Genomic DNA, 13,573 nt, shown 5'->3' with positions numbered 1-13,573 from the left:
CCCCCCGGCGCAGCTCCCACCGTGGCACGCCGGCTCCGAAAGGCTCTTTACTGTGCGGCCGTGGCCTCAGCAGCGTTTGGCACATTTACAAAAGAGGCTGGGAAGGGGGACGGCGGCGCGGCGCTGCGGACACGGCGTGGCAGAAACATGCAGCTCCTGGGGCAGCAGCCGGGGACGAGATGGCACCCCGGGGGGGGGACCCTGCTCTGGTCCCACTGCCGTCCTGCCTGCGGGGAAGTCCTGGCTCACTCCGTAATAAATTAATACAAATCACAGCAAGAGAAGTATGTACAAGGCGGGAGCCTCTGTCCGCAGCAGCGCTCTGGGCAGGGGCTCCTGCCCTGCCCCGCAGAGGTGCTGCCCCCAGGCCCCCCCAGCCGCTACAAAATCCAGTCGCCAGCAGCACCGCGATGGCCTCTGGTGCTGTGGGGGTCCCTGAGGCAGCCCGGCCTCACCCAAAAGCTGCATCCCTCGTCCTGTCTCCCACCAAAACCTTTGAGGGAGATGTACGTGGTGCCCCACCAGCACAGCTCGTGCCGGGTGGGTGCCGCCTGCTCCCCGGTGCCTCCAACCCCACGGCACCATCCCCACGGGGACCGCTGGGCCCGGGCAGCTGCTGCCCCAGGACTGCCCTGGTCCAGCCCAGGAAAAGCGAGGAGGGGGCAGGCAAAGCTGCTCTGGGGGCAAGGAGGGTGGCTAGGGGGGGCCCTAAGGAGGCAGGTTTTGGGGAGCGCTGCCCGGGGGCTGCTCTTGGGGCTGGGGTGGGATGGGGCGCACATGCTCGGGGGTCACTCGGGGCGAGGGCTTGGAGAGGCGCTCTCTGAGACAGAGACGCGGGGCACAGGCACTTGGGGAGTTGCTGTGGGGGCACGATGGGGAGGGAACAGGCACGGGGAGCTGCTCTGGGGGACGGGGGGCTCGAGTATGGGGAGGGAGGTGTGGGGGTGCAGGACGAGCCTGGGCCATGGAGAAAGGCGCAGCAGAGCCGCTCACACCGTGCTCCATGAGTCCGCGGGTGCTCGTGTCCCCAGTCCTTGGGCTCAGTCCCTGCCCAAGGGTGTCCCCAGCACCGCCGGACCCGCGGGCATCCTGGGCTCGCCTAGCCAAGTCCCACGCTGCCCCGACAAGGGTCTCTGTCCGCAGCCTCCACAACCCCGGGGCCGCACACGGCCGCCCGAGGCCGAAGGAGCAGCCCCGCGTGTCCCTGGGGGCTGCGGGAGCGGGCTGGGGTGCTGGTGTCGCTCGAGGTCACCGGGTTGGCTTATACCCGCACAGCGGGGCCGGAGCCCGTGGTGAGGGGCACGGTGGAGCTGCAGTCATAGTCCAGGTCCACCACGGCGTGGGAGCTGGCCATCAGGCTGGTGAGGGACGGGCCCGTCTGCCGCTCCCGGAAACTCTGGATGTAGCTCTGCGTGGGAGAGGGGGCAGAAGAGAAGGTCAGGGGGCTCTGCTCCCGGCCCGCTCCATCCCGCACCGCCCCAGCCCACCCTGAGCTCTGCCAGCCCCCACCTGGCACCCGGCACCTCTCCCCCTGCGCCCCAGCCCGCCCGCGTGGAGAAGGAAGGGGCGGCCGAGGCCCGGGGAGATCTCTACCCTGGGTGCGGGACTCACTGGGGAGAGCACGTCCCCATCGAAGCGGCGCACGGGGTTGGGCTTGCGGCGGTAGGCGGGCTCGGGCGGGTGGGCCTTGTGCTGGTGGGGCGGCGGGTGGTGGGGCCGCCGCTTCTTCTTCTTCTCCTTTCGGTCCTCCCGCTGCTTGATGCGCATCAGCTGCACGCGGCGCTGCTGCCGGCTGATGATCACTGCGGGGCAAGGGGGGTGGTCAGTGTTGTACCCCAAAACACCGCATCCAACCCCTCCCCGTCCCTGTTTTTACTCCCCCCCATCCCCTGCGCACCTTCAGTGTGAGAGTAGCCCTCGGCCGTGACCTTCCACTGGACCAGGACGCCCAGCGTGGTGAGCAGCGGCCAGACGCCCAGGATGACCCAGCTGTACCAGCACACGGGGCGCGCGGGGGCCACCTTGATGCGCTCGTAGATGTACTGCACCAGGAGGAAGAGCTCGATGAAGTAGTCGACGGTGACGGTCATGATGGCGCTGCCGAAGACGGCGGTGGAGAGGGTGGTGAAGAAGCGCTGCCACTGCAGGGTGAGCACGGCGAAGAGCATCCCCACGCCCAGCAGCAGCGCGATGGGGATCCAGACGGTGGGCGGGTGGTAGAACTGCTCCATCACCACCAGCGTGGCCACCGCCAGCAGCAGCCCCAGCAGCAGCCCCACCATGAAGAGGCCGACGCTGCGCACCAGCATGGTGACCAGCCCGCACAGCACCCCGATGCCCAGCCCGATGCCCACCGACGCCTCCACGCTCAGCTGCGTGTCCAGCACCCGCTCCTTGTAGCACAGCATGAAGATGATGATGGAGCCGAACATCAGCCCCGTCAGGAACATGACAGCCTTGAAGCAGCGGTACCCTGCGGAGAGACCCCCACCGTCAGCGGGGGCACGGCCAGCCCTGCGCCCCACCGCCCCCGCGGGGACCACGAGGGCAAATATCGCCTTTCCGCCCCTCGCCCCGCTCTCTGCTCGCCCCACGGCTCACCGAAGAAGCAGTAGATGATGCCGAAGAGGCAGCACATGGCGCACACCACCGAGGGCACCACCTGGTAGCGCCGCTCGATCTCCTGCTGGCAGCTGTGCGCCCACTCCTGGCCCGTGTCGTGCGGCGGCAGCAGCTTGAAGCGCAGCGTCTGCACGGTTGCAGTCATGGCTCTGGGAACTCTTGGGGATGGCGTCAAAACCTCCGCTCCTGCCCCATGGCTTGCGGGCAACGCTGCGCCCTGGCACCGGCTCCAGCTGGAGAGAGAGGGAGGGGGAGAAATTGGATGTGGGCACCGCTGGCAAGAGCTCACCGGGCTGGGGAGAAAGGGAGCTGGGGAACGGCAGCAGGGCCATGCTGCCGCCCTGGCGCCGAGCAGGAGCTGGCCATGGCCCAGAAGGTGGCTGCAAGGATGCTGCGTCCCCGGGAGGCCGTGCCCGTCCCCGGGGAGCTTTGTGGCTCGCGTGCTGCGCCTCGCAACCTGCCCACAGCTCCCATTTCCTGCCCCCGGCTCCCGCGTGTCCTCTCCCTGCTAGATGAGAGAGACTTTTACTACCTGGTATTTTCTGCCTGCGAAGTAATTATGCTCAGTAATTAAGTCACCCCTCAATCTTCTATTTTTATAGGCCAAACAGATTGAGCTCTTAACGCTTGTACTCTAAGGCATTTTCACCAATCCCCTAATCATATTTCTGGCTATTTTTCATCCCTGCTCCAGCTCCGAGCGTCCTCAGAGAACAGCAGGTCCCCGCACCAGACCCAGCCCTCCCACGCTGACCTGCGGGGGCCCACGGGGAGCTGCTGCCCCTTCCCCACGACCCCACGCACCACTCCCACATAGCCCCAGGGCTTCCCCCAGCGTGGGCACGCCACGGCCACGCTGCCCACGGCCGTGCCAGGACGCTGAGCAGGAGGACCCGGGGGCCCCCGCGGTGCCTCCACAGACGGAGGGGTCATAATCCCTCGCAAAGACTGATCCAGCTCCAGCCTAAGCCCAATTAAGCCTGCTGTCTGCCCGCTCCCACCTGGAGGCCGCTCCAGCATCTCTTTGTTCCCCTGGCGCGCTTCCAGGCTCAGTTTGTTTGGGATCAGCCTAATGTCACCACTTGTCCCCGCGCCAGCTCCGTCCTTCCGAGTGCCACGTTACAGCAGCCGGCTCGGGGCCGGCCACAACAGCAACCACCCCCCCAAGTCACTGGGAAGGGCCCGCGAAGAGGGCACAGGCTGCAATTACGCCACGTCTCCCCCCTGCCCTGAACACGGGCAGCTCACAACAAGGCGAGGACGCCCTCCCACGCAGGACCTGCGGTGACTTCAGTGCCTCTCTGTCATCTCTTTGTGGGGCCGGCACGGGCTCGGGCTCTCCAGCAGCAGCCCCAGCTGCCAGTGCTGCTGCCAGCCTCGCGCCCTGCGCGGTGCCAGGCTTTAATCCCCCCAGGGCTTCACTTTGCTCCTCTCTGTGCATGTCACCTCCTCCCCAGGGCAGCAACTGGGCACATTTCCTTGCTGCCCTCTCACCCCATCCTCGCACCACTGCATCCCCCTTGCCACCAGCCCCTTTATTTGGGGATAAACCACGGTTGGGCCGGGCAGGGCAGGGCAAACCCTCCCGGAGCAGGCTGCGAGGGAGGGCTGAGCACTGTGCCTAATCCCGGGGGGATCAGGGGGGCTGCCTAAGCCCCTCTCTCCATGCCGGGGGAGGACGCTAAGCAGGATTGGACTTTACCCGCTGAGCCCGGGCGCGACGCCCGATGGCGCGGTGCGGGGCAGGAGGAGGGCGGGCAGCCCGGAGCCCCCTGCCCCACGCGTGGCCGTGCCCCCGGGGGTCGGGGCGCAGCAGCGATGCAGGCAGCACTGCAGCGGCTGCGGCGCCCATTGGCGCGGGCAGTGTTGCTAGGGGAGCCCAGCGCCTGCTCATTGGCGCCGGCAGCGCTCGCCCACCTGCTGCCACCCCACGGGCCCCACGCTGCCCCCACTGCCCCTACAGCGCCGTGCCCCCACAGAGCAGCCCCCAGCCCCCCGCAGCCCCCTGCTAGGGGCTCGCTGCCCCACGCCCGGCCCTGTTCGGCTCCCCCCGGCCGTGCCATGCAGCCCAGTGCCCCCCGCCCCACCGGGGGCCACGCAGCCCCATCCAGCCCCAATCCCCACGCGTGGGCACCCCACGGGGGGGCACCCCACAAGCGTCCCCATCCCAATGCAGCCCGGCACCGGGCTCCGGCTGCTGCGGGCACCACGGGCGGGGGGGCCGCCCCCCGGCCCCGCTCCAGGGGGTCCCCACGGGGGTCCCCACGGGGGTCCCCACGCTCGCCCCCCGCCGCCCCCTCCCCGCTGCCGGCCCCCCGTTGTGCTGGGCGCGGCGTGGCTCCGCCAGGGCCGCAAGTGCTGCCGGGCCGCCCCGCTCCGCCCCGCTCTTTGTTCGGCCCCGGGGCCGCCGCCAGCCCCCGGCCCGGCAGCGCCGCCCCCCCCCCGGCGGCACCCCCGGGGGCACCGGCACCGCCCCGGCACCCAGCACTGCCCCCCCCGGGGGCCGCCCTCCCGCCGCCGCCGCCGCCCCCCCGGGGGCCGCTCCCAGCCCGGGGGCCGCCGCCCGTGCCCGCTCCCCGGTCCCCGCTCCCCGCCCCCCCCCCCCCCCCAGCCCCGCACCTCCGCTCCCGGCCCCGCGGCGGCCCCGGGCCCCGGCCCCGCGCATGGTGCTGAGCGGACAGCTCCGCGTGACGTCACGGGGCGGGGCTTGGTGGGGGCGGGGCTTAATGGGAGGGGGCGGGGCTTGGGGGAAGGGGGCGGGGCTTGGCCCATGGGGGGTGAATGGGGTGGGTGATGGGGTGGGTGGTGGGGTTGGTTGGTGGGGTGGGCAGTGGGGTATGCACAGGGACACGTGCTGGGCAGTGTCGCCATGCTGTGTGCAGGGTGTGGTGCTGAGCAGGGTGCGCCTGGTGGTCTTACACTAAAAGGCAGGAGGTCCCGGTTAGAGGCCAGGAGGGAATTCTGCACTCGGGGTGATGGGGCACTGGGGCAGGCTGCCCCAAGAGAAGCCGCGGGTGTCCCATCGCTGGAGGTGTTCAAGGCCAGGTTGGATGAGGCCTCGAGCAAGCTGATGTAGTGGGTGGCATCCCTAAGCAATGGCAGGGGGCTGGAACTGGGTGGTCTTTAAGGCCCCTTCCACCCCAACCCGCTCTGTGATGCTGTGATGGCGGGAGGTGGCTGCACGGGCTGTGGGCTCTAGGCTCCGTGCTAAGGGGACAGGGCAGTGCTGAGCACAGGGGGCACAGTGCAGGGCTGGGGGTGTGAAAACTGCAGGGGTACGGTACTGGGGTGTGCAGGGAAAGACACACTATCGACGTCCATATAGGTGCAGGGCACAACAGTACGAGGTGGCCTGGCCCAGGGCCATGGGGAATTTGGCACACAGGGAGTTTAACAAAGCAGGTTAGGTGCACATCCGGAGGCTGCCCACCCCTGCAAGAGCCTGGCACAGAGGGTAAATGTGAGAGCACGGGGCTCTGCGGGGACAGAACCCCCCTGGGCTTGCATCTCCCGGCTGTGGCTCTGAGACCCCCGGGCACGGCCCCTCCTGGCAGGGAGCAGGCTCTTGGCAGCGACAGCCGTTCCCTGGCAGCCCCCCGCAGCCCCGTGCCAGCCCGAGACAAAGCGCGGAGCTGCAGCTGGCGGGGGCTGCAGGGGCTGCCAGAGGAACGGCAAAGCTGCCTGGGGGCTGCCTCCCCCCCGGGAGCTCCTCAGGGCCGTGCTTGGGTCCCTTACCTCAGCCACTGCCTGGTGTGCGGGGAGAGACGGAGCCTGGAGCTGCAGGGAGGGCAGGGGAGGCTGCCCCAAGGCTTGTCAGCTGGCACGAGCCTCGCCGTGCCCGTGGCTTTGTCTCCATTCAGCTTTCCCAACTCAGAGTCCTGTTTGTGAAGGCTTCGTGCTCCTGCTCCCTCCCTGCGCCTGACTGCAAGCCCAGATCGGCAGCAGCACTTCCAGAATGACCCCTCCCTGCTCCCCTTTTCCCATCACAAGTGTAAAATGATCAGGGTTCGTGTAAGGCAATCAATATCAGCTATTTTAATCTGGGAAGGAAATCAAAAGTATCTATTTCTATTGCGCTTCCTTGTGTACAGAAAACAAAGGCAACTCTGGCTGTTTACAACCACACTCGCTTTCTGGCCGTTTCCCATGGAAAATCTCTGCTCATTTCTGCATCTCTTCCCTCTTGGCATCTCCCAGCCCTGCCGTGCTCCCGCTGTTTGTATTTTTGATGTGCTCTTTGTTAAGCTGCTCTCCGTGTGGCTGCCTCTGCCTCCTGCTATTCAGGGGAACCAGGCCCGTGAAAACGAGCTGCACTTGGGCAATGGGCTTGTTCAGCCTGGAGAGGAGGAGGTTCAGGGGCGACCTTATTGCGCTCCACGGGTACCTTAAAGGAGGCTGCAGCCAGGTGGGGTTGGTCTGCTGTCCTGTGGGGCTGGTGAGGGTGGGCATTAGGTGGTCAGGTTGGACGTTAGGTGGTGAGGTTGGGCATTAGGTGGTCAGGTTGGGCATTAGGTGGTGAGGGTGGACAGTAGGTGGTGAGTTTGGACATTAGGTGGTGAAGTTGGACGTTAGGTGGTCAGGGTGGATGTTAGGTGGTGAGGGTGGGCATTAGGTGGTCGGGTTGGACATTAAATGGTGAGGTTGGACTATTAGGTGGTGAGGGTGGATGTTGGATGGTGAAGGTGGATGTTAGGTGGTGAGGGTGGATGTTGGATGGTGAAGGTGGATGTTAGGTGGTGAGGGTGGATGTTGGATGGTGAAGGTGGATGTTAGGTGGTGAGGGTGGATGTTGGATGGTGAAGGTGGATGTTAGGTGGTGAGGGTGGGCATTAGGTGGTCAGGTTGGACATTAGGTGGTGAGTTTGGACATTAGAGGTCAGGTTGGATGTTAGGCGTTCAGGTTGGACATCAGGAAGAACTTTTTTATGGAAAGGCTCGTTGGGCATTGGGATGCTGTGCAGTGCAGTGGTGGCCTTTACACCTGGAGGTCTTTAAAAGACGTGCAGCTGTAGGGCTCAGTGACAGGATTCAGTGTCAGACCGGTCCGTGTTGGGCCAGAGGCTGCACTGGGGGCTCCTGAGGCGCCCTGCAGCCTATCTGTGCTCCTGTCCCTGTGTCCCTGTGCCCCTGTCCCTGTGTCCCTGTGCCCCTGTCCCTGTGTCCCTGTGTCCCTGTCCCTGTGTCTCCGTGAGGCGCCCCCCGCGCAGGCCGTGCCCGCGGCCGCGCCGTCTCCTAGCAACCGCCATTCCCCCCCCCCGTTCCCCCCCCGCTCCGTGACGCGCCGCGGGCGGGCGGGCGCCATTGGCGGCGGGCGGCGGTGATGCGGGGGGCGGGGCGCGGGGGTGACACGTCGGACGGCGGCGCCGGCAGCGCCCGCGGGAGCCGCCCCCGGTCCCGGTCCCCCCGTCCCCGTCCCTGTCCCCGTCCCGGTCCCGTCCCCGCCATGCGCCTGTCCCTGCTGCTGTCGCTGCTGCGCCCCGCGGGCCCGGTGGCCATCGGCGTGTCGCTGGGCTTCACGCTCAGCCTGCTCAGCGGCACCTGGGTGGAGGAGCCCTGCGGGGCCCCGCCGCGCACCGACGCCCGCCCGCGCTCCGCCGCCGCCGCCTCAGCCTCCTCCTCCTCCGCCTCAGCCGCCGCCGGCTCGCCGCTGGGCCCCGTGGGCGGCCCGCAGGACGGCGGGAGGCACAACGGCAACGCGGCCCGCAGGCCCAACGCCGTGCCCGCGGGGCTGGGCGCAGAGAGCTGGGAGCCGCGCGTCGTGCCCTACAGGCCGCCCAGCCCCGGCAGGGCCGCCAAGAAGGCCGTCAGGTGCGGGGAGCGAGGGGAAATGGGAATGGGAATGGGAATAGGGGGTGCTGGGGGGGAGCTGCAGCTGCCGGGGGGCTGCTGCCCTCGGGTCATCCCCCTGTGGGCTGCTGGGGGGCTCCTCGGGGAACCTGAGCTACAGCTGTGCCCCGGGACCCCTCCCTGTGGCCCCTTCCCTGTGGCCCCCTCCCCATGACCCTTCCTTGTGACCCTTTCCCCGTGGCCCTTTTCCCTCTGACCTTTCCCCATGAACCTTTTCCATAACCCTTCCCCATGGCCACTTCCCCCCAGCCTTTCCGCGTGACCCTTCCCTGTGTCCCCCTCCCTATGACCCTTCCTTGTGACCCTTCCTCGTAGCTCCTTCCCCATAACCTTTCTTTGTGGCCCCTTCCCCATGGCATCTTTCCCCGTGACCCTTCTCCATAACCCTTCCCCATGGCCCCTTTCCTATGACCTTTCCTCATCACCTCTCCCTGTGTCCCTTTCCCCATGACCCTTCCCCATAACTTCTCCCCATACCCTCCTCCTCATGCCCCCTTGCCCATAACCCTTCCCCGTGACCCTTCTCCATGCTCCTTTCCCCATGCCCCCTTCCCCATAACTTCTCCTCACAACCTCTCCCCTTCTCCCCCTCCCATGACCCTTTCCCCGTGACCCTTTCCCCGTGACCCTTTCCCCGTGACCCTTTCCCTGTGACCCTTTCCCCATGACCACCTCCCGCTGCCTCCCCCTGCCCACCACCGCTGGAGAACTTCATCCCCACAGTGCAAAGGTTGTGGGGCCGGGCACAGCACGCTCTGCACGACACCCAGCCCTTGTAGGGCCGCATCCCTGCGGTGGCGTGTCCCCAGCCCTCACCCCGCCGATGGCACGGCACAGGCGGTGAAAGGGCCTCCTTGTCCCCGCCGGGGGGTGGGCAGACGGGGGGGGGGAGCCGTGGGGCTGAATGGGGCCAGTGTGTGAGCCGAGGCAGCGTGGGAGCCGGGGGGGGGGGTCGCTTCCTGCCTTGGGGCCGGCTGGAAGAATTAAACCTGGAAGTCATTGTGAGCGCGGCAGCTGGGGGCGGCTGCGCCCTCCCGGTGCCAGCAGCTGGGCTGCGGCCACGCTCCCCCGTCGGAGCCTTGCGCCCGGCGCCGCGGGGGCTCAGGAGTGCTGTCCCTCCCGCAGGACCCGGTACATCAGCACGGAGCTGGGGATGCGGCAGCGGCTGTTGGTGGGCGTGCTGACCTCCAAGAGCACGCTGGGCACGCTGGCGGTGGCCGTGAACCGCACGCTGGCCCACCGCCTGGAGCGCCTGGTGTACTTCACGGGCACGCGGGGCCGCAAGGTGCCCCACGGCATGACGGTGGTGACCCACGGCGACGAGCGGCCCATCTGGAACATGTACCAGACCGTCAGGTACCTGCTGGAGCACTACGTCAACGACTTCGACTGGTTCTTCCTGGTGCAGGATGACACCTACACCGAGGCGCACCGCATCAACCGCCTGGTCGCACACCTCAGCATCGACACCCTCCTCTACCTGGGCCGCCCCGAGGAGTTCATCGGCGGGGACACCGACGGGCGCTACTGCTACGGGGGCTTCGGGTTCCTGCTGTCCCGCAGCCTCCTCCTGCGCCTGCAGCCCTACCTGGAGTCCTGCCGCAACGACATCCTCAGCTCCCGGCCCGACGAGTGGCTGGGGCGCTGCATCATCGACCACACGGCCGTCAGCTGCACCGAGGAGCACGAGGTGGGTCCTGTGATGGAGCTGGGCTTCAAGAGCCTGATCCCTGGCTGCTCAGTCTGGAATAGGCTGCCGCTCTCCCTTTCCTTGCTGTCACTGAGCAGAGCCCCTTGGCAGCGTCTCCCTGGTGCTGCCTGCGCCCCGTGGGCTCCCAGGGCTGTGGGACCAGCCCTCGTGTGCTGCTTTCCTTGGGGCTTGCCGTGCTTGCTTGTGGCAGGGTGGGGTTGTGGGTCTGGGTCGGCCGTAACCTCTCTCCCCGTGCTGATGCAGGGCCTGCTTTACCAATACTTTGAGCTGGGGAAGAACGTGAACCCCGAGCACGAGACCGACCTCCGTTTCCAGAGCGCCTTCACCGTCCACCCTGTGCTGGATCCTGTCCAGATGTACCGGCTGCACAAGTACTTTGCCCAGGTGGAGCTGGAGAGGACGTACCTGGAGATTGAGCAGCTCCAGGTGAGATGGGGCTTGGCTGCGAGGATCTGGGCTCTTCCTGCTATCACTTTCTGGCATCACCCAGCTTTCTGCTCTAGTGTGAGGGCTTTCTGACCTGCAGCTGCTCTGGAGTGCAATCAGCTCAGCTTCTGTGGCTGCAGTGGTGTCAGGAGAGCAGCTTTGGGTCCGGATGGGTCCTGGGGCTGGGGTAATTGAGGGTGCTGGAGCTGGCAGGGTGCTGAGGTCTGCCGGCAGAGGTGGCACGGGCTGGGACAAGGTGCAGATCCTGGTGCTGAAGGTGGCGTGCTGTGTGCTAACTCTCTGCACAATTCACTCTAACTCCTCCATGTCTCTCCTTGCAGCTAGAAATCCAGAACGCCAGCAGCCTGTCTGCCGACGGGGACCACAGCGCCACATGGCCCGTGGGCATCCCTCCCCCTTTCCAGCCCAAAACCCGCTTCGAGGTCCTGCGCTGGGACTACTTCACGGAGGATCAGGTCTACGCCTGCGTGGACGGCTCCCCCAAGTGTGAGCTGCAGGGCGTGGACCTGGCGGACGTGGCCGACGTGGTGGCCACGGCCATGGAGGAGCTGAACCGCAAGTACCAGCCGGTGCTGCACGTCCGCAAGCAGCAGCTGGTGAACGGGTACCGGCGCTTCGACCCCACGCGCGGCATGGAGTACACGCTGGACCTGCAGGTGGAGGTGGTCACGCAGAAGGGGCACAGCCGCTCCGTCACCAAGCGCGTGCACCTGGTGCGGCCCCTCAGCGAGGTGGAGATCATCCCCATGCCCTACGTGACGGAGGCCAGCCGCATCAACGTCATCCTGCCGCTCACGGCCCATGACCGCGACCACGCTGCGCGCTTCCTGGAGACCTACGCCGCAGCCGCCTTCGAGAGCAACGAGAACGCCGTGCTCACCTTCCTCTTCATCTATGACCCCTTCGAGGCCCAGCAGGTGACCCAGAATGACATCTTTGCCCCCGTGAAGGCACAGATCACCGAGTACGAGCGCAAGTACGCCGGGGTGAAAATCCCCTGGATCAGCGTGAAGACGGACGCCCCCTCCCAGATCAAGGTCATGGACATCATCTCCAAGAAGCACCCCGTGGACACGCTGTTCTTCGTGGCGGGCGTGGGCACGGAAGTCACCGTCGACTTCCTGAACCGCTGCCGGATGAACACCATCAACAACTGGCAGGTCTTCTTCCCCATCCACTTCCAGGGCTATAACCCCGCCGTCGCCTACCACAACCAGGCGCCTCCCCCCACGCTGGACCTGCTGCGGGACGCGGGGCGCTTCGACCGCGACGTCTTCCACGAGGCCTGCTTCTACAACGCCGACTACATGGCGGCGCGCACCCGCATGGCCGGCGACGTGCAGGAGAACGAGGACATCCTGGAGACCCTGGACATCTATGACATGTTCATCAAGTACTCCAACCTGCACGTCTTCCGCGCCGTGGAGCCTGCCCTGCTGCAGCGCTACCGGCACCAGGCCTGCAACCCGCGGCTCAGCGAGGAGATCTACCACCGCTGCGTGCAGAGCAGCCTGGAGGGCGTCGGGTCCCGCTCCCAGCTCGCCATGGTGCTCTTCGAGCAGGAGCAGGGGAACAGCACCTGAGCCCGGGGCGCGGAGGGGCTGGCCCTGCCCAGCCTGCCTGCCCGCCCCGCCTGACCTGCTGCCCAAAATCTGTCTTCCTCCTTCCGCTGCAGCTGTGGAGAGCGGTTTCAATGCTGCCCGGGCAGGGCTGGGGTTTGCCAGCATGGGGTGAGCCGAGCTGAGCTCTGGGACCCCCGCGTCCTCACCCCAAGCAGTGCTGGCTGCTGCCTCGCTCGCTGCTGGCCCAGCGGGGAGGAGCGGAGCCGCGCTGCCCCTTGCTTTGCCCTGCGAACTGCTCCACCTCCGGCTGCTGCAGGACACTGAGACCCCACAGCGGGGCTGTGGCTGCCACCGGGGACCAGCCGGGGCTGGGGCAGATCCCACACATGTCTCCCCTTTCCCCCCCCCAGTGCAGGGCTGTTCCTGGTGCTCATTCGGCTCTCCTGGCACCCTCTGGAAGAAGGGACTGGAGCGTCGGCCCTGTGCTGCGGGGAGGGCTGCCTCCCTGTGCCTGTGCAGCCCTGAACAGTGGGACCGGCCCCCAAAAAAAGCAATAACAAGGTTGGTTTTAGCGTACGCCACTTGGCAGGGAGACAGCTGCCTGAGCACCCCTGGCTGCTGGGGCTGGGAGGAGCTGTGGCCCCCGGGGGCGCAGGGAGTGCTCCTGCCGTGTTCGTGTACCGTGAGCTGCTCCCCATGGGAACCCTGACCCGGGCCGCCTCGGCCTTCGCAGTATCCGTAGGACAAGGGAGGTCGCAGCCCTCCGACAGGAGCCGTCCCTGCCCGTGGGACGTGCCCCCAGGCCGTGCTGCCCCCCTGCCGCCCCTCGGGCCCCCGCTGTGCTCCCCGGGCTGAGGGGCTCCAGGGGCGGTTTGGCTGCGCATCTCCTAAGGAGAAAGCGACTGAGGAGCTGCTCTGTGCTCCTGGTTTGTATTTAATAGTGGGGAGAGGGGGTGGGGGGTGTTTACACTAATAAAATGGAGAGATGAACACATGCCTCCGCCTGGTTCTTCTCTGGGGCGCTGCTGCTGAGTGTGTGAGGGGCTCGGGCACACCCTGCGAGGTGAGGGGTTATGTTTCTGGGGCTGTACCCAGGGGTGCAGAGCTCGGGCTGTGCTGTGCCGTCCCTGGTGCCCTGAATTCCTGCAGGACTGGCTTGAAACAGCATTATAAAGGAGTTTAATTGCTCCCGTGTGCTCTGTTCCCGCGGGAGGGCTGGCTGTGTAGCGCAGGACCTGCAGCCCACCTTGTGGCAGCAGCCAGGCATGCAGAGATGTGCAGGGGGTGCACAGCGTGGTGCAGCCCTGCTCTGCCCTCCTGGGACCAGCTGTGACAGAGCTCCTGGGCCAAAATCCCCGTCTGAGAGCTGTCGTGAATCAGCACT

At 66.8% G+C, this 13,573-nt stretch overlaps 2 protein-coding genes across 4 annotated transcripts; one reads left to right on the top strand and one right to left on the bottom strand.

Moving 5' to 3' along the window:
- Positions 1-34: 34 nt before the first annotated feature.
- TMEM198 (transmembrane protein 198) lies at positions 35-5,333 on the bottom strand. 3 transcript variants are annotated; one of them, XM_068687643.1, is made up of 5 exons: positions 5,242-5,333; positions 2,602-2,855; positions 1,898-2,473; positions 1,594-1,802; positions 35-1,408 (listed from the first exon to the last, which is right to left on the bottom strand). In XM_068687643.1, exons 2-5 carry the CDS (start codon positions 2,765-2,767, stop codon positions 1,262-1,264), a joined length of 1,098 nt encoding a protein of 365 aa, XP_068543744.1. In that variant the 5' UTR covers positions 2,768-2,855; positions 5,242-5,333; the 3' UTR covers positions 35-1,261. The 3 variants fall into 3 exon arrangements, with proteins under 3 accessions (XP_068543744.1, XP_068543746.1, XP_068543745.1); XM_068687645.1 differs by having other exon boundaries at positions 1,612-1,802; XM_068687644.1 differs by lacking the exon at positions 5,242-5,333 and adding an exon at positions 3,624-4,904.
- Positions 5,334-7,932: 2,599 nt separating this feature from the next.
- Positions 7,933-13,177, top strand: CHPF (chondroitin polymerizing factor). Its single transcript, XM_068687635.1, has 4 exons — positions 7,933-8,430; positions 9,595-10,159; positions 10,424-10,606; positions 10,948-13,177. The coding sequence occupies exons 1-4, from the start codon at positions 7,943-7,945 to the stop codon at positions 12,208-12,210; spliced, it is 2,499 nt and encodes an 832-aa protein (XP_068543736.1). The 5' UTR covers positions 7,933-7,942; the 3' UTR covers positions 12,211-13,177.
- The last annotated feature ends 396 nt before the right edge of the window (positions 13,178-13,573 follow it).

The sequence above is a fragment of the Anas acuta genome, chromosome 6, assembly GCF_963932015.1.
Source record: "Anas acuta chromosome 6, bAnaAcu1.1, whole genome shotgun sequence".
Lineage (NCBI taxonomy): Eukaryota > Metazoa > Chordata > Aves > Anseriformes > Anatidae > Anas > Anas acuta.
The sequence above is the reverse complement of the archived record's forward strand: the minus strand, read 5'-3'. Positions and strand labels throughout refer to the sequence as shown.